General features: G+C 40.1%; 1 protein-coding gene across 17 annotated transcripts in view; it reads right to left on the bottom strand.

The window, feature by feature from the left end:
• FRMD4B (FERM domain containing 4B) overlaps window positions 1–20,590 on the bottom strand; it is a 349,437-nt gene that overhangs the window by 129,975 nt on the left and 198,872 nt on the right. For 16 of the 17 annotated variants that reach the window (XR_009761528.1, XM_061618643.1, XM_061618646.1 and 13 more), the window contains 2 exons: window positions 9,433–9,489; window positions 8,417–8,439 (listed from right to left, as the gene is read on the bottom strand). Coding sequence is in view for 16 of the 17 variants with exons in the window: in XM_061618643.1 (XP_061474627.1) it covers window positions 8,417–8,439; window positions 9,433–9,489 (80 nt within the window). In the remaining variant the exon portion in view is untranslated. Of the gene's footprint in view, window positions 1–1,331; window positions 1,559–8,416; window positions 8,440–9,432; window positions 9,490–20,590 lie in introns of those variants that run through there. The other variant, XM_061618650.1, reaches the window with a different exon arrangement.

Here is a 20,590-nt window from a genome sequence, read left to right as displayed (position 1 = left end):
TCTTCACTGATACCAGCCACACCTGGGGACTTTCCAGTTCAGAGTTCTCCTGGCAAAAATCCCACTGGCTTTCTTCCAAGTGGTTCTGCATCTTCCAAATCTGCCACTCTGGTGCCAGATTTCTCTAGCCTGAACCTACTACAGAGCTTTCAAGTATGGAAACACTGTACTCTCAGTATTGAAAACAAACATTGCTTTCCCCCTCTCGTACATTGATACTGCCTCTTTCCTCAGGCACGACTGTCTCATTAGCAGTACATACACTAATCTTGTTGATACCATCACACCAGTTGATGTCTGGGTATGACCCAGACTTTTGAAAATGAAAAGTCATCATTTCCCAATCAACAGCTCTAGTTGGCAGATGAAGAGGGAGAAAATACTCTCAACTCAACAAACCTTTCCTGAACAGCAACCAGACAAGAAAATAGAAAGTCCAGTGCTCCACGGTTTCCAAGTTTATGACATGATACCAAAAGACTCTTTGTTATTCAAAAATATGTCCACCTGCAATGAATTTTTTTTTGGGGGGGGGGGAGATTAGCAGAGTAGTAGAGCACGTGCTTTGTACTGCAGAATACTCCACATCTTCAGTTAAACAGATCACAGCTAGCAGAAAGCTGCTACAGCAGCAAGCTACATCGGCTAGCAGCCTCACTGAATTGTAATGAAGCTTCATATTGTTTTGCATGCCAGAATTCTCTAAGTGATGAGAATTCCCAGGGATGTAGTGCTTACCCAGGTTTGGCCTCTTTCGGAATGCTGTCATTACTGGAAACATATGGCATTTTGTAATGTTTGTGTTTATTTACAGGTATACAGGTTGAACACAGATGGAGGCTCACAGCTTAACATTCCAACAATGAGCATCCCCAAATCTGCTGTTTCCACATCAGGTTTGATAGGACAGCAGCCAGCACCCTTCAGAGCTCCAGAAATCCCAGCTCTGTCCCTTCTCGAATTTGACTGCATCTGCTTTAAGCTGCTGTTCCTTCCCATACTGCTATTTTACCTCCTGCTGAGAAAGAGGCACCTCATTCATATATTTGCAGGTCATTGATGAGGACAGACATTAACAGCCATCAGCCAATCTCCATAACAAAAGGAAATCAGCCAGGCAAAACAAGTCCAACTGGTTTGGCCATTTTAGTAATTACAAAATCACAGGGTTGGAGGGGATGTCAGAGACCATCCAGACCATCCCCTAATCCAATAACACTATGATCTGTTGGTGATTGGTGTGTTTCTGTAGAAAAACAAATTAAAATCAATTTCAGAATGCTTTTCCACCACCCATTTGACATTTAGGCGACAATCCTATACTAATTTACCTGGATGCAAGTCCCATTGAACTCAGTGGCGCCTAGATCAAAGTAATGGTGGTGTGTGTTTGGAAGAACTGTGTCTGCTGCTGCAGCTGTTGCCATTTGCCCACAACTTTGCCATATTCTTTTCTTCTGCTCCAGGTATATAAAGGGAAGGAGCTGCCTGAGGCAATGCCTCAGCGTTGCGCTAAGTGCGCACGTAGCGTTGCACTTGGAGTCATCTTGGGGTCTGGAATCCATCACCTGCCAAGAAAAATCCAGCTGCAAGTGCTGAAGAGAGAAAGCAAGCCAACGAGCTGTTGCGATTGGAAGCCTGCCCTTCTTTAAGGTGAATATTTCAGATTTGAATGGTTTTTGTTCCTCAGTTGAGAGATGAGGAAGTGTCATTGTCTACTATGTTAGAAGAAGTGGTTTCTATATCCCCAGGGTGAGAGCCTGGTGGGCATAGTTTCTGCCCCCTGGAGTGAGAGACAAGAGGGAATGTTTGGTACGAGGGTTTGGTATGAATGTTGTACTTAAAATATGTGTGTGCACTATTTGGCTGTATGTAGATCTGAGTGGTTGTCATGGGTGTACATGTGAGTATGCTGTTTTCAGGATGTGAATTATGTGAGTGCTTGTGGAGTGTAATTTGAGGTAAGTGTGAGTGTGTTCATTTAGAATGTTGATATGTTTAAATATGAATGTGCTGATTTTGCAAGGGTGTGTTTGAGTAAATTAAACGGGTTTTTTTCTTTTCCCAACGATAGTAAGGCAAAATTCTGATATAATGGGGGCTGGCTGTTTTAATTGTCTTGCTTTTTATTATACTGTGATTAAGAAATCTGATTTGTTTAATTTATTATGTTTTAAAATAAGCTTGTTTTAACATGTTTTTCCTTGAAATGTAGGGAATAATCTGTTTAGTCTATTATGTATATTATAATTTTTTCTTGCATTTCTTGTACTCAGTTCTATATGCAATGTTTATATTATGTTGATACTAAAGAAGTTTTGTTCAGTTAACTGTATTTTATTGTTTTTTGTAGTTGTTGTTTATTTATTTATTTATTTTATTATTTCAATTTATATACCGCCCTTAGCAAAATAGCTCTCAGGGCGGTGAACAAACAAGATAAAATACAATATATCATAATAAAAATACAAAAACATATACAAACAAACAACAAAAAGCACAGCAAAAACAAAATAAATACTACAAAAATTAAAAATACAGATTAAAAGATTAAAAAAGATTAAGAAGATTAAAATGCCTGGGAGCATAAAAAGGTCTTTACCTGGCGCCGAAAAGATGGAAGTGTAGGCGCCTGGAGTACCTCTTCAGGGAGGCTGTTCCACAACTCAGGGGCCACCACAGAAAAGGCCCTAGATCTCGTAACCACCCTCCGGGCTTCCCGATGGGTTTGTTTAAGATGTTTGGATTTATTGTACACCGCTTAGAGTTTTATTTAAATATAAGCGGTATATAAATGGACTAAATAAATAAATATGTGTAGATTGAACTGTTCATCTCTGACTCCCCTAGTTTAACACCCTCAAATGGCAAAGCGAAAAGCTGAAACTTATACATGAGTGCAGTACTGTCAGTCAAAATCTTGGAACGCGTGAAATATTTAACACCTAGTTTCCAACAGGGATTTTTTTCTTTCAGAACCCAGGTCTGATATCAACAGAGTGTTATGACTGGCACTTCAAAACATGTGCTCCCCCACCTGTTTCTTTGCAACTGTCCCAACATTTTCATCAGCCATGGAATTAATGCAGTTATTGTTTATTGGGTCATTCCAAAGCCTCTGTGAAACCCCCAACACAGCAACCGTTAGGAGACTACAAGCAAGGTGGTGGGAGAATAACGAATAGGTTGAAGTGTTCAATTAATCCTTTTGAATAAATTGATTAATCTTACAAACGGAAAGAGATTAAGCCTTGCTGGACACAGTAGAATTTTCTACTGAGTAAATAAGAGACAGACTGTGCTGCACAGCTGCAATTCTGTACAGTTACCTGGGCTTAGGTGACATTAAACACAGTGGGATCTATTTGCACGTAAGCATGAACAGAGCTGCACTATAAAAAAACCTTTTAGGTTGTATTCCTATATAAATATTTCCCTAGAAATAAGCCCCATTGAACTCAATGGGACTTACTTCTGAGTAGACATGTATAGATTGCATTATCATCTAAAAATATGCCTTTGAGTAATTTGTCAATAGATTTTTAAAATGTTAGTTTAATATAAGAATATAATATAATGTAATTGTAAATATGAATGTTATTCAGTGACACTGAATAACATTCACATTATGAAATGTCCTTTGGGGTGGACAACCTGGGGCTTTCCAAATGTTATTGGACTACAACTCTCAGCATTCCTGACTACTGGCCATGGTGGCTGAGGCTGATGGGAGTTGGGGTCCAACAACATCTGAAAGGTGACAGGTTCCCCATCTCTTGCCCTAAAAAGTATTCATTCCTGCTAATTATGCCCTTATTCTAATCCTTGAACCAACTCAACAGCTTCAGGTTCGTACAATCAGTTTACTTACTGCTTTTTCTGATTATCGCTGTTTCTTCGAGACTCTGTCCCTCACCTCAATCTATGTCCCCCACACACTTTCCATCCTGTTCCCCATATTTTCTTGGAGCATTGAGGGGGGGGGCTTTGAAAGCAATCCTAGGTAGGCACATCCAACAGTCAGGAAATGCTGATTAACTAAGAACACAGTACAATTTGCTCCAGAATCAGAGTATCGAAAACAACTTTTATTTTATTTCATCCCTCATGATTAAAAAAAAAACCACTTTATTTGCTGAGATAAAACAAAAACAAACAAATGTTCACTTGCTGAAAGTAATCAAACATGCTGAGTATTTGCATGTCTAATAGCAGTAGCGGCAGCAGCTAAAACCACAACTTTCCCCCCTTTCCCATTTCAGACTGTTTCTTACAGCACAGTCCTATGCATACCTATACAGAATAAGATCAAAGAGGCTTACTGTAAAGTGAATGTGTATATAGGATTGCAATCTGAGATCCTTTGGCATTTCTGCTGTTATTTTTTCAACAATACATGAAAATTAGAAATACACAATCTGATCACAAACCATTGGGGGGGCTTTATTATTTGTTTTGTTACATTTGAATCCTGTCTCCCTCTAAGCATTCCCAGGCAGATTCCCATCCAGGTGACAAAAGCAAGCCTTAGACCTACTTAGCAACAGAAATCAGACTGCATAATCTAGAAGTCTCGAAAGGACCTGAAGACCCAGAATATTTCCATGCCATTGGAGGGAATGCATACAGGGGAACCAAAGCAAAGAACTATTTACCTGGCTATAAATTGAACTCAGAACTCCCACAGCAGTTTAGGACTCTGCACTGGACTCAAGAAACTTGCAGAGCTATTTCCTTTCTCTGCCTTTTCTGGGTCTTCTAATATTGAGTGATATATTTCACTGCATAGTGCAGGGCAGTGTTCCAGAGAGGAGATAAGGTTGTCAATGGCTACTAACCACAATGGCCATTTTCTACCTCCACTGTTGGAGGCAGTATGCCACCACTATACACCAGTTTCTAGGAAGTTGAGAGAGCACTGTTGCACTCAAGTCCTGCTTGCACACTTCCCGTAGGCATCTGGTTGGCCACTGTAAGAACAGAATACTAGATCAGAAGGGCCTTTGGTCTCTTCTTGTGTTTGTATGGTTTAGACTAGGACCGTGAAGACCTGGCATTAAATCCTTGCTCAGCCATGAAACTTATTGAGAGACTTTGGGCCACTCACTATCTCTCAGCCCAAATTACCTCACCTACTATGAATACTGGCACTAAGTAGCAGCTTTCAAAAGGAAGTGACAAGTATATCAGATATATTTTATTAGTGAGTCAAGAGTTGCATTCCTATCTCTTTGGGCAAAACAAGATTTACTGGTATCCATATGAAAAGAGACCCTTTTGCCAGGAGTGATTTTCTAGGGTACATATTGATCTGTAGAGTAACTACACATACATGTATTTCACCTGATTTCTCAACACTTGGCTGGCAACTGGATGCGTGAACTGATTTCTATAAATTGCATTGCTTTTGAGGGCTGACTCATGGATTACCATTAAGTAGCAGGGGAAGGAAGCTACTTTCCCGTGACTTCTTGCCATGCTGTTCCAGAAACCAATTATTCCTTGGCACCCAAACATCACCTTTCCTCCCAGCCAGACAATGATTAGGTGGAAAGGAACTTGTCACTGGCCCCACCCATGTGGCTTCAATATCCAAATGTTTGCATACTAAAGTGGGCAGAATGCACCATGGAACCGTGTCTCCCCCTGCAGGTGCTAGCAATGTATGAAGCTGCTCTCATATCCATGGAGATGACATTAAACTTTTGTTTGCGATGTCTGACCTGCGATTGCTCTTTCACATAGGCAGCTCAGCAGTTGTAATAAACACATGTGTGAATCAGCCCTAAGCAAGAATGGAAAAACAAGTATAATCTACAAATGTATGGAGAAGGGGTTGCCAACCTTATTGGATCAGTGAACACATTTTGAATTTTGAGAGAGTACTGAGGGTGCCAGTCACAAAGTGGCTGCCATGAGAGTATGACATAACACAATATTAGAGAAAGTACAGGCACTGCTGCTCCCCCTGCCCCCTGGGACAACCTCATATTTACCAGTCAGCTATGACCTGCTACTCCTGATTGTGGAGATACAGCTGTTAAAGGCACAGGAACTCTGCTTTCTCCAAATCCTAAACCAAGCCTAGGCTACTATACTGTACCCACTCATTGGCTAAAAACACTGACAGGCTGGAGCAGCCAAGCTGGACCATTTCACAGAAATTGCTTAGGTCTTAGGGTGTTCATAACTTTCTTTCTAGGAGGCCTAGAGGTTTATTTCTTTAAAAAGTGAAAGCTGAGTGTCTGGGGAACCTGCCTGGGGCACTAATGATGCCACATGGGTGCTGGACTAGAGACCCCTGATCTAGAGTTTTACAAAGTTATTAGGTATGACATTTATAAAAAGCAGAGCAGGGGATACCGGTGTCCTAAATATCTCAACATCTCCATACAGACCAGACTTTGGACATTTAATTAACGTTGCAGCTTCTCTAAACTCAACAATTCCTATGTATCCTTTCATGTTGAGAAACCCCTTCAGACGCCTTGCCCAATTCACAATATGCAAGTTGCATTCTGCATGATGGCATCCTCAACACACTGCAAATCTTTCCATGGATTAAATCATATTAGAGAATTCTAATCTGTGATTAATTGGTTGATCTTAAAAAAAAAACCCTAATGCTTTCAGCCTTGTTTGTAAGGATCACCACCTTTAATTATTACTTGCATTCTGTTACAAAATACCCAGCTACTGCTCAGTCAAGGCACTTACAGGTGGAGGATGTTTTGGTGCCAGGCACACTGATTCAGTGCGCCTGATAGCTGCAAAGGGAGTGTGCTGATCCCTGCTAACCCAAAGAACAGACCAGGCAATTGACAGTGCCACTACACAGCTAATATACTATGAAATGCAATTCATTGAATAAACACCTGTACAACTTTAGGACCTTTTATCTTGCAGGTTTTTTGTAAGCTATGTCCTGCAAATACAATACCTATGCTAAAAACTGACTCTTTCAAGTCAGTAATGTAACCTTAATTACATTAAAGATAACTTAACTTCTCATGTCAAGTAAACTCAAAACTCCTTGCTAGAAAGTTTTCCTGTCATGTTGGTCTTATTAAGGAGAGCTGCCAGACGTCACTGAGATCTGACTCTGCATATGTGGTCCATTGCTGGCATGTGGCCCCCAACAGGGGGAAAATAAGGTTCCTGGTCCTGCAGCAAAGTGTCAGAGAAACCGAATATGCATGGGGTTATGCCAATGAAGAGGCAGAGCTTTGCAGAGAGCAGTGGACACAATTGCCAGTGGCTCCCATTAAGTACTAAAGTCCATAGTAAAGAGACTCCAGTAATCAAGACCAGTCTTTGCCAACCTGGTGCCTTCCAGATGTTTTGGACTACAAGTCCCATCTGCCCCCGCTAGCATGCAAAGGCTGATCAAGACTGTTAGGGAAGTAGTAAAACCCTTCTCCTGAAGAAGCTGTCAGTCACCAGGGGCAGCTTTACCATCCACTGCAATAGTGCATTTTGGGGACACCGTTGTGAAAAGTTACATAGGCTGACACTACATCTAAGCATACAGACTCCACTTCACACACATCCTGGAGTCTAATATACAGACCCTACCTCGGCCATTTGCAAACAAGCCATCTTTCATTTGCAGGAAGGCAAGTACTGTAGTAAAACATTAACATGACTAAAGCTGACATTTTGAATTTGTTTGTTCAGTGAACTGCTGCTAATTAAGGTTCCTCTCTCCTTCAGCTCAGACACATTTCCTTTTTATTTCTTATTTTATTTCCTTCTTCAGCCTTGTAATTCCACCAAAGCGGCAGGGTTTAACAGGTCAGAAAAAGCACAAGGGCAAAGGCTGCCCAATTTATGCACCAGTAGGTAAAAGCTAAGCCCTACACAACCTCAAAGTCTCTCATCGACCTCAATACAACTTGGCAGGTCAAGAGCATGACGGGTGAGGCCCCTGTGGGGCAGCTGCAAAGGAGAAAACGTGGTACACTGATCTCCAAAAGCAGAAAGGTGATAAACTTCATCTTTCTAGTCATGCATCAGGGCTATTAGGATCATTAGGAGCTTTGGAATTTTATTTAAAAATGAAAAATGAAATAAAGAAACTTGTCTGCAGAGGACCCTCCTGCAAAATGCTACCATTGTTTACTCAAGTTCCACCTTATTAAAAATTAGCTAATGTAATCAAGCAGGCTATGGTGCTTTGAAAAGAGAACACCTGGATTCACACCCCATTCACAAAAGAATCACATCCCCATACCAGTGTGAACTATTCTCTCCAGCCTGGCAATGGCAGTGATTTTTGTACTCCACTTACTGCATTTGCTTTGCTTTCTTTTCCCCACATTTGTAGCTAGCAAATGATTGTTTAAAGTAATGCAATGCAAGTTGAACAGAACACAGTCATTTTATATGCCAATATTGAAAAGGGAAATGTAATTACCTGGAGTAGTCCCCTTTAGCTTCCTGCAATTGGGAAAAAAGCAATGATGTTAAGATACTGCTTCTTTTGCAATGGCTCTGGGCGTTAAATTTAGACATCACATCACTAACAGCTTTTTTTAAAATAACAAACCACATATTTTAAGCCAAGCCCTGACCCACTCATGCAAGTTTAAAGGATATCACTGGTTTTACAGGGTTTTGTTCTTTTCAAACAACCAGATAGCCCATCCTTGGTATGTTCAGCTATAGCTAGCCACAAACTGAAATTACAAGGAAGACCAGCCCTTGTTAAAAGCCTGAGTTCATTCAAAACAACACAAAAGTTCAGGAAGTCAAACCCATGATCACTTTACTGCTGAATTTTTCACTGAAAATCCAAGTCTCTTGTTAAGAAAAAGAAACAGAAGAAACATGAAAACATGGCAAAAAACCCAAAATATATACAGTGATAAAGATTGCTTAGTGGAAACCAACATGTGGTAAGAAGAATAGTGCATTTGATTAGGAACTTCAGAACACTCATGTTTTTTAAAATATATATATTGCATTTTGGGTTGCTGGAAGCACAATTAGGTGTGAGAGGTTTAAAAATCTTCAGAAATGTTCAGCATCATTCCTTCACTTTCCCTCTCCATATCACACTGTTTTCCAGGTGTCCAACATGTAAACTGAATTACGGAGAAAAAAACATAACTATGATAGAAACATGATCAATGGCATAGCTAATTAAAATAATTCTGTGAAACTCTCCACCGCAAAATACATATTCATACTCCTACTTCACCCCAAATGTTTACATACATAGTAGTATCTCTCTTTGGTCTGAGCATAATGGCAATTTTGCAGCATTTAAACTGCACATGTTTTTGCTGAGGTCAAAGATAAAATTGACGTGCATGCAATGTAACAAATACGTGACAATTGCTGCCAAAGTTTAGGAATTAAAAGCATTTTAGAAAATGCATATCAAATTAAAAAACAACAAGTCATGCAGAAAGTTGGGAAGAATCTTACCTGTAAAATCAGAGCAGCTAATCTGAACACTGTCTCACTTTCTACCTCAATATGCCCCTGTTTAAATAAAGAGGAAAATATTAAGTAAACATAGCCTAAATCTGTAGCACTGGGGTGCCCCCAGGGCTACTTTGAATCTGTTAGTCTGTCACTACTCAGCACCACTGGTTTTCCTTCAATTGCAGATCATACCATTACAGCAAAAGGGGTGGGTGTAATTTGAACTATAAAGTTGGGTAACTTCATAGTACTTAACATGGACAACTAAGAAGAAAATCAGTCTGTAAAGGAAGGTGCGGGAGACAACATAAAGCTGACATGTGGACTGCATGTAATTTTTGATGGATCACATCTCTCCCTTAAAATTTTAGCACATTTGGACCCTACAGATTTCCCAAGATCTGTTGGCTGCACACTGAATGGAGACTATGCTGAAACATTTCTGTCTGCTGAGGGTAGTCAATTTTATGTAAACACATTCAGCACGCTTACAGGGAAATCCTATACACAGTTACTTGGAAGTAAGCCCTGCTGCGTCCAATGGAGTAAGTATACATAAGATTGTAAACTTTATTCTCTTTTTTAATGATAAGGTTTGAGAAGTTTTGGTTCGGCACAAAAAATAACTTGTGAACAAAAAACATAGATATTGATTTCAGACATTTCTAAAATTCAGTGGTTCTGTTTGTAAATGAATTAATATGATTTTAATAACTTTTTTAAATGTGCAAAAAGATTTTCCACATTCCTAAACGTTTCATGTCCAACACAGCTTTGCTGGGTAGGTTGCTAATCTCATTGATTTCACAAATGATGCGCTGAAGCTAAGAGCCAGAGGTTGCCAAGTGTTCATTATTCAAAAAGCCAGGATATTTCAGAACTTGATTGAGGATTTCAACTGCTGTTCTTCACTTCTCTTGCTGCCGCCCAATGGCTAATAAATTGGTTGCCATGCACTTCCATGAGAATAAATAAACTAATCCATTGTTGAAACAACTGTAGTAGGGACAAATTTGTCCCTCACCACTGACAAAGGAAGAGGACAACCACCATAGAGAGGGACCTTCTTGAGAAGGAGTGCAATGTGCGCATACATAGAGAGCACATACTTGTCATAATGACTGATAGGCATGTTGCAACTCATTATATATAGTTGCTTCACAGGTGGAGGCTTCTACATATACATAACAAAAACTGAGAATCCTGAAAATTACTGGAAGATTCCAATAGTTACCCTCCTCCTTCATATCCCACCAGTTGCTAAACGCTAACTGATGCAAAGCAGTTGTGTAACTGTGCTCATATGTGTTTGCAGGAAATGGGTCCTAAGTTACAATATTAAATGGATGTTAAACTGCACCTAGAGACTAAGAATGTATGGCTGCAGATGCAACACCGTAGGACTGTATGGCACTGTGCAAGCAAATAATAAAAAAGAGAACATGTTCTGAAATGAATTGGCCTGTGTTATGGCTATTTTGAGGTGCATTATCCTTTTTGCATACTAATAAATCCCCAATAAGCAGAACTGCAAAAAGCCTGGAATTTTCTTATATAGAGTACACCAACAATGCTGCATTCATTTTTGTGTATTTATGTTATTCTCTGCAATTGAACCCTTCTTCATACTAAGCTAATCAGTAATAAGTTATCCTCTGTGTCATTGGTGGGGTGGTTAACACTGTTTGTAATGTACCCCTTTCCACCTGAAATAAACATTGCAATGAAAACCCAAATACTTTAGTGGACAGCATATTGAACCTTGAATCTAAAAGAAACATCAGTTCAGATCCCTGCTCAGCTATGATAACTTATGTGCATCCTAATTCTAATTTTGTTTTGTTTACTCAGAATTCCATCCACTTTCAATGGGATAATCTCACTCCTTCGTTGAGGACTTGCGTGGCCATAGGCAAGTCACACCAACCTGCCCCTTGCCCTAATAAATCAATTTTGTCCCTTTCCCAATAGTATTGCCGATTTCAAGAGGCACTGGTTCGCTAACAGAAGGAACTGATAAACTGAGCCAGCTCCTATCAGCATATCCTCTACAGTCTATGTGGAATTTGTTTCTTAACAAAAGAAAACATGCACAATCAAATCAGCAGCTACTGTATTTTCTTCTCTCCCATGGAATGGGGCCACCTTCTTCTTGCCTTCACTTTGTGAAAGCCTGACATGCTTACCAATGGTGCTGTCAGCCTCCCCCTCTCCCGCCCCATACTTCAAGTGGGCAGTCCTCTTTTTCTTATTCTCTTTTTAAAAAGAGCAACTTATAACCTTATAAGACACCTTATCATCATTTATTCTAAGCACAGGCAAATGTTAAAAGGTTGTTCTAGGAAAGAAGATGGGTAGAGGAAAGAGGTGATGTCACAACCATCAGGCAATCCATGCTGTGCACTGCCAGCTTCTGTTGCAATCCAGTAGAACTAGTTCTCCCTGAACACAACCCTGAAGAGGAACAGCAGGTATGTCAGATCAAAAATGTTATGTGTGTTATCAGAGAGTGCAGTGATGGCTGTTATGCACCTTTTGTCTAGACTCTAGAGAGTATGAAATTTTCCAAATATTGGGAACTGACAGAAACAAAAAGACCCTGCAACAACAATACATTTGGAATGTTATTCATGTGATTTCATAGAATCATAGAGTTGGAAGGGGCCTTGTAGGCCATCGAGTCCAACCCCCTGCTCACAGCAGGAAATCCACAGCTAGAGCATCTCCCGCAGATAGCTGTCCAGCCTCTGCTTGAAGACATCCAGTGAAGGGGATCCCACCACCTCCCTAGGCAGTCGGTTCCATTGCCGAACTGCCCTTACTGTCAAGAAGTTCCTTCTAATTTCCAATCTGAATCTACGCTCCTGCAACTTAAAACCATTAGACCTTGTCCTACCCTCTGGGGCAGCAGTGAACAAATGCAGACAATGCAGATATAGCCAATGACCTAGTACTCACAGAGGTGGAAAGCCTATATCTGGGCTTGTCCTGTTTCAAACTGATTGAAGGCTCCTTGAAACAAACAAACAAAATTCCTGCACGAGTGGTAGAACTAAATAAGTAAATAGCACAATCTGATTTCAGATTTAGAAAGAAAGGGGTTAGATTTTGATTATAAAACACTTGGGACAACCCATCACAAAACACAAATAGTCTTGTAAAACAGCCTTTTTCAAACTTGGTACCCTCCAGATGGTTTTCAACTACAACTTCCATCATTCCTGACCATTGGCCATGACGGCTAGGGCCAATGGAAGACGGAGTCCAAAACATCTGGAGGGCACAAGGTTGAAAAGTACTGCTGTAGAAAAATGGCTTGGCTCCAGAGATACCATGAGCAGAAATCAGCTCAGCAGATGGCCTGACTGGCAAAATGAGAGGGAGAGAGGGAGGGGTGTGGGAGAGAATTTTCACTGATTCCACTTGAAGCCCCTTATGTCCCCAAAATCTGATGTGGACAGTTGGGGGGCCTTCCAGAACACCAAGTAAGGTAGCTTAGGAGACTGTGTGGGTAATCAGCAAAAATTGCCTTCGCTCCTGCTTCCACCAGTGGAATTGGTGAATGGAAGTTTCTTTCTGTTTGTGGAAGACACTAAGTCATTACAGGCCTCTTCTGTTTTGGAATGAGTGGTCCAAACTAGCCCTCTTATTAGTCCTAGTGGAGGGACCCTCTTGGGATGGGAAGTACACAGGAGATCAGGGACTACCCAAATAATCCAAACATGATTCATCTTTAAGCCTGTCCTGAAACAGCAGATGGGGAAATACTTCTATCTTGCTACCTTCAATGTGAATATGAAAGCTTGGTTAAAGTTTAGCTAATCTGTAAATTGTAAGTTTATATTAGTGAGATACACTTCTCAGTGGGACAGCGATGTCATGGAGGTGAAAGGTGGAGCACAGCTCTGCGACTTTTCAGAGTTGAATGATAATGTCATCTGCAAGATCACTAACACATCTGAAGGATCCTCCCTACCCAGGAAAATATTATTATTTGTGACATATTAGCATAGAGGAAGTTAGGGAATGAGGTGGCTCACTATTATTTGACTGTTAGCCAATCCTTATAGGGAAGAGATCAACACATTTCCCTGCATTTTGGACTCGGTAGTATTGAGAGTATGATTATGTTATGATAACCTATTGCACTTCAAAATATACCTCTACCACTGCAATGGGAATTACTAAATCCTATACTGAACATAAGTCCTGTGCCTTAATTGTGTGAAATCCAGCTTCTCACATCATAGCACTGCAGTGATTACAACATTTGTAACCACTGAAATGCTCCACCTTCTATGCAACTATTAGGGACACTTGAGACCCTGTCATGTATTGAACGTTGCTGTCTAGTTGATAAGCATCCCCAGGGGAGAGCTGACAAGGAAACACAACTTCACAAAAGAAAATAGCTGCATAGTTAGTTTTTCTATACTGTGCCACATGAATATCCCCAGAGATCACGTACTTCGATGGCATCAATCCAAACAGACATAAATTTAAAACTCAGGCACTCTGTAAAGGGTTCCATGGCATCCGTGAATATTAATGCATAATATAATACTTGTTAATCCTACATTCAGAAAGTAGTTCAATATGCATAAAAAAAATTGGGAGGCAAAAGGAAATGTGTCTCAAGAAGCCCAAATTTAGGAACCAGGAAGTCTATCCTCAGTTTTCCCCTATAGATGTAAAGATGGTATTCAGCAATTATTAATTTCACAAGTGCATATTTCCCAGGATATATAGTTCAAAAAGCTGGTGTATCAAGTTTAGATATAAAATATTTATGCCTTGTGATACTTGGTGTGATTTTTTGGTTGTTGTTTTTAAGGGGGAAGAAGAATTTCACCTTGTGGTTTTTCCCATTATAGTGTTGCAAGAAAACCTGCACTTGGCTAAATTTTCTCTTCTCTTAAAGATACAGAATCATTCTCAGGTCCTGAGCCTGGCAACCCTACTTTGCTGGTATTTTCACTCTAGAATGCCCAGTTAGTTTAATACTTATTGGATGTATTTTTGTCTGACTTGGAGTCTTTCATAATCCTCTTCAAGCAACACATTAACCTGAGCACCTATATCGAGCTTAAAGGACACCATTGTTCCTTGTACTTCCGCTGGCAGATTCCAGTCTATCGATTCCGCTACATCAAAAAAACTGCTCCACAGCATGCGCTTGGGATTTCAGTACTTGCGACCTGCAACATTTTGCAAAGTGGTTATGCTTGCCACAGTTGTAACAGGACTTCCCAAATGCAGCACACTGTTTCTGACCATGCTGACTGCCAGTTACTGTAAGCTTGGCTCAAGCCTGTTTCCTTTCCCAGGAGCTTTGTTAGCTTCGGCTGCTGCACTCTGTGATCTGACTTCTGCTGTCCCTGTTGCTCTTTGCTTAGTATACAGACATTCTCTTCAGCTGGCCTCAGTTCTTTTGCTTGGGCTTTCACTACCACTGCTGCTCTACATATTTTGAGAGTTTTTTCTAGTGTGAGATCTTTGTCATGCAACAGCCTTTTCCTTAATGCATTCTCCCTAATGCCACAGATAATCCTGTCTCTGATCAGAGAGTCTGTTGGGGTCCCAAAAGCACAGGTCTTCCTAAGGGTTTTTTAGTTCTGTAGCATATTGCTCTATACTTTCATCCATTTTCTGCATGCACGTAAAGAATCTATGCCTTTCAAAGCTTTTATTCTTTCTGGGTATACAACAGTCCTCAAATTTTGCCATTACTGCACTGAAATTCATGTTTTCTCCCTCTGCAAACTGGAAGTTACTGTAAATCTCCAAAGCTTCCACCCCCACCACATGTAACAGTATTGATGATTTTACTGTATCAGGTTTCCCTTCAGCCCCTGTGGGTGTCACATAGAGTTCAAATCTTTGCTTGAATTTTCTCTGGTTTTCTGCAATATTCCCAGACATTTTCAGGCTTGATATAGGTTGTAAAAGTTCCATAATTACTGTTGTGCTGAGGAAGCTAGTGGTTCTTCTACTGTTAAATTTAGACCAGGCCTCAGGCCTCTGGGTGGGGTCCTTCTTTCCTAAAGCACTCAGCCGCCCCAAGACAGAAGAAAGCTACACACTGCTTCAGCAGCCTTGTAGCCTCCACTTCTGAACCCATGTAATATATTTGGGTTCGATATATAGACCCAACAGTTAACAAGGTAGTTTTATTAAGAAGCAATTACAACAACACCTTGTTTTCTCCTCAGGCTCCTCCAGTCAGCCAGGCTCTACCCGCTCACCTCATTCTTCAGAGATTATCTCTAAACTCCCTTCCCAATGTTTCTTGTAATGAAATGTCTCTAAATTACTACAATCACTACACATGGCAGTGTATATTTCAGCAAGACTGTAAGTGCTAAGAATTCACTAGCATTCAAGGGGATGACTTTTTGTGTGACAGTACCAGAGCTTGGAAAAGTTACTTTTTGACCTACAACTCCCATCAGCCCAATCCAGTGGCCATGCTGGCTAGGGCTGATGGGAGTTGTAGTTTAAAAAATTAACTTTCCCAAGATCTGGACAGTACTCACTTCTACCGACTACTGTCACCTTTCTTTCCTGCCCATGGCAGCCATTTTCTACTAGCTCCCACAGCACTTTTATCAAGATATGAATAGTGGCACCTCATTTTTTTTTTTTACCATACTTCCCCACTCATACAAATGAATAGAAGATGGCATTTCTATAGATTCATATTCTTTGCCTTGATTTAATGTTTTGCTTCTAAATAACAATTTTAAGTTTGTCTACCCCAGACAACCAACCAATCTGGAAAATTATTTAGAGCCCTTTGCACGAACCTTTCCCCTCCATTCTACCTGGACTGAAAACATAAGCCTATATTAAAGATTCAAAGTGCATTTGCAAGTCTGACAGTTTAGCACATAGCAGCTTTATGAAAAATTCAGTGGATGACAGAACAGAGATCCCAGTGCTGTGTTTACCTCAAAACAAGACTTCATTTCATAGAGAAATAAATGAATAAAATATCAAGTGCCATCTTAAGTTTCATATGTTGGAACAGAAGATTCTTTTGGGTCCAAGCAAGGGAAATGTTTTTTTAAAATAAGGAAACCTACGAAGTTAGGTATGTTTCCAAAAACCTTTTCTCAGTTCAAACTTACCTATTCCTTCTATGAAAACCTTCTTGGTCTTTTGAGATAGAGAGAAGAGGAAACTGGCCAAAGCATTACGAGAAGGTTGGCAGTGAGTTGTGGGTCCCAATTGACCAATTTACTCAACATTGTTTTGTTTACATGACACAAATAAACACGTATTGACATATGTCAATACAAGTTGCTCTCATATGAGTGATGGTAGGTAAGATGGCATTTTGAATCTGGTAACTAGCTCATCTCTTGGACAACTGAGGTAATTATGGGGTGATTGCAAGTTTGGTAGGGAAACCATTGTTTAAGTCTGGAACTAACTTCAGTTTTCAAAAACAAACCTATATTAAAAACAGTAATTTGAAATTGCTATAATTGTACAGATGGCTTAAGTGTATATGTAAGCAAGTTGGAGGGGTTGACTTGTAGGATGAGTTTCAAAAGACTGGATACAATTACCCAAAATGGGAAGGGAAGGCTTATTATAAAGTACATAGATGGATATGATCCAGATAAAGGCACCCGGTTCTGATAAGCTACAGATGCAAAGAAGTTCCAGCAGAACGAAATGGAAAGAGATGTACTTTTCAGTCTTGACCAATTCTATTCTATGAAGAACTAAATAAAGATGACATGGAAATAACACCTTTACAACCAGGAGGAAGTCTAGTCAAGTGCATGCTGGTAGCTTTTGTCAAACTGCTTCACAGGGTCAAGAAAATCACTAGATGCCCATTAATGATAGGGAGAGAACAATGTGCTACAGAACAGCTGGTGTTATTTATTTTGGATGTGTGGGGACATCTTAGGCCAGTAAATTACTTTTTGTGACATTTCATGCACATTTTAAATAAGCTGATTACTGTGTATAAGTTAAATTATCTGCACCATGGCTGTTTCTAATTTCGCATAAGAAATTTTTGTTACATGCCTTCAAGTCGACTACTCAGTAAAAAATAACGTTCTCATTCCTGCCGTTTTAAAACAGGTCTAATCTACTCCTTCTTTTGTCTGTCCACCCACTCTGCATTGTATTTGTCTTATGCTTGAGGTTTTTCTTATGCTCCTCAACAACTAACACCAGCACATCCTTCAGTGCCATTGGTGTCCACTGGACATTAAATTCTGGAGAAAAGAAATGAAATGTTTTTGTTGATATGCACGGCCAGTTTTGGGAGGTTTGGTGAACTTTGGGGTTTATGAGGCCATAAAGGATCATCTTCAGAAGTTTACTCAAATAAATAAGGGCAATGAGCACTATCAGGTATTAAAAAGAATTAAGAACAAGGCTGCCTTTCAGCCATCATGTTCACTTAAAGGCAGTGGTAATTTACTTAGCGATAAAACTATTTATTGCAGTGTTCCGAGCTGTTTGCTGTAAGGGAGAATTCTGTATGTGAAAGATTCCAAGGCAGGATCCCAGAATGCACTTGATCACTCTCAACTACCAGAGAAGAGGCTGGGATTTTTACAGGTTTACTCCAGAACATCACAGTCTATCATGCTTCAACAGGATATAAGGGAAGGCTCCCTATTTCAGAAACTTCAGTACTTAAGTTTTATTTTATGATTTCACAATCCTAATAGTGACCTATCCTACCCACAAGCTTCAGAGTGAGTAACAAGACTTATTTATTCTCTCAGAAAACCTGAAGTGGAGGTTACAATTTTTTCTCTTTCACAGGTGGGCAACTGAGCCCAAGAGCTAATTCTCACTTTACAAATTTTGAACTTGGGTACAAACTGTAAGTACAAATTTTTCGTGTTGTATCATACATAAAGTGCACATGTATTCTCTGGCACTTTTAATATACACATGAACAGCAAATGGGAAAACCCTTGTTTGTGAGAATCTTTAAAGGACCAAGCATGAAAAAAATTACTTGTGTACCTTTCACATCTTATACAGTACACAAGCATTTTGTATTTAGATATGAAAGTAAAATGAGAATCTGCGCTGTGTGGCAACTTGAAAGCAGGACTGCCAAGAGGCAGATACAGGTGGTTATATCCAACTAAGTTATATTTAGAGTACACTCATTTTTTCAAAAATGTAGAATACAAACACAAGTTAGAAAGAAGGGCAAAGGGCAAAGCTCAAAATGTGTGACAGCTAGGGTTGCCAGGTCAGAAGTATCCCAAACCCTGAGATTTCAGGGGCGGGCCCTAGTGATGTCACAGGGGGTAGGCCCTAGTGATGTCACAGGGGCAGGCCTGGGCATCAAACACAGTTGCTTGGAGCATACAATTCAAACAAAAACATTTATCTGATTAGAAATTAAGATAGAAATCTTAGCTAGAAGATGGAACCTCAGTAGGGAACATTTAATCTAGCCTACTTGTTTCTGGTAAGAAGGATTTAAGTGCCCTCAGGCCAGGCCAATCACCAGAAGGCCACTGTAGGAAGAAACCCCGTAGAACTCAATAGGACTTACTGCTGATATGATTTAGATATGGTTTGGATTGTGCTGTTGGTAAAGCTTGACATCTATGTCCAAGCAGCTTTGGCAACCCCCTGCCTAGAATGCCCTGCCCCTACCTTCTAACATGGCTGCTCCAAACTTCTTTACAGATTTGACCCTTCGCTACAGAAAGGTCTGAGAAATGAGTAAGAGTAAGAAGATTCTCTACCTTTTTCTCTCTACCCTGTGGACTGCTATAAACTCACTTTATAGTTTGGAATTGGAACCCAATTCCAGGGAATTGACAGAGAAAACACACATGGTTTGGTCTACCTTCACAGGTGGCAGCTTGGGAATAACAAGTGCAGCCACACTTCCCAGTATGTGAATTCTTTTTTACTACTACTGGCCAAGAAACAAACCATCATGCAACCAACAAGGTGCATCATCAGTGGGTTTAAGGGGGTTGAGCTGAGTGCATGGAAACGGTTATTGCTTCTATGGATGTAAGGGAGTGAGATTAAAGGTAAGTGAGATGAAAACAGAAAAACAAAAGACAGTGATGATTTCTTAAATGCAATACCATACCAACCACAACAAGATTCCTATGAGTAAGGCAGAATACTCAGCATTCCACAACCAGTCAGGATTCCTAACAAAAAAACAAAACTAAAAAAAATCCTGGCAACCAGTCAGCCAAGGTCACAAATCCCAATGCAGCACAACCTGACCTGGGGTCTGCAGTTAGTGCAGAATGTGTGGCACGATTGCTGACATGAGTGATACCCTATCAGCACATATTGCTCTGAAATCTGCACTGGTTGCTGATTTGCTACCAGGCCAAGTTCAAGATGTGGTTTCCATGTTATGGGTGCCACATAGTACTTGTTCTGCTCTTGTAAGAAATCAGTCTTTTAGTGTGGCAGCATCTATGCTTTGGAACTCCCTGCCTACTGCCATTAGGCAGACACCTTCATTGTACAGTACTCTTTTCAGCACCTGCTAAAAACATTCCTGTTTAGGCAACCCTACCTGGGCATGTAGAAGCTATCATGTTTTTATCTGTTTTTAACTCATTGTTGGTTTTATTATTTTGAATGTTTTTAAACACCTGCATTTAACTGTTTTTGCCAATAATTTTATTGTTTTAATTCCTTCTGTAAACTGCTTTGAGGTTGTTGTTTTTACAATAAAGTGGTATATAAATGTTGTAAACAAAAAACATAAATAAATTTTAGAGTCATTGTGGCCCTTGGGTCTCTTTCCATTTTTAGAAACAAAGGAATCTGCCTTATACAGACTCAGGCCACTTGGTATCATCTAGCTCACTCAGCACTGATGCCATGGACTAGCATAGGTTCTCCAGGATTCCAGGCAATAGTTTTTTTTACAGAAATTGAATTTTGGACCTTTGCATGCAAAGCATATGCCCTACCACTGAGCTACAACCTGTCCCCTGTTTAAAAAAGTATCTTTTAAAATTGTTCTTTTCAATTCACTAATGAATTCATTCAAAGCACATTTAACACACATTTGAAGCACACGAATCACTCCACATGGGAACTGTGTTTTGTTAAGGGTGGTGGGAACTATAACTGTAAGGGGAAACTACACTTCCCAGGATTCTTTGGGGGAAATCAT

Source organism: Rhineura floridana, chromosome 3 (genome assembly GCF_030035675.1).
Source record: "Rhineura floridana isolate rRhiFlo1 chromosome 3, rRhiFlo1.hap2, whole genome shotgun sequence".
In the NCBI taxonomy this organism is placed as follows: Eukaryota; Metazoa; Chordata; class Lepidosauria; order Squamata; family Rhineuridae; genus Rhineura; species Rhineura floridana.
This window is presented reverse-complemented; position numbering and strand designations above follow the sequence as displayed.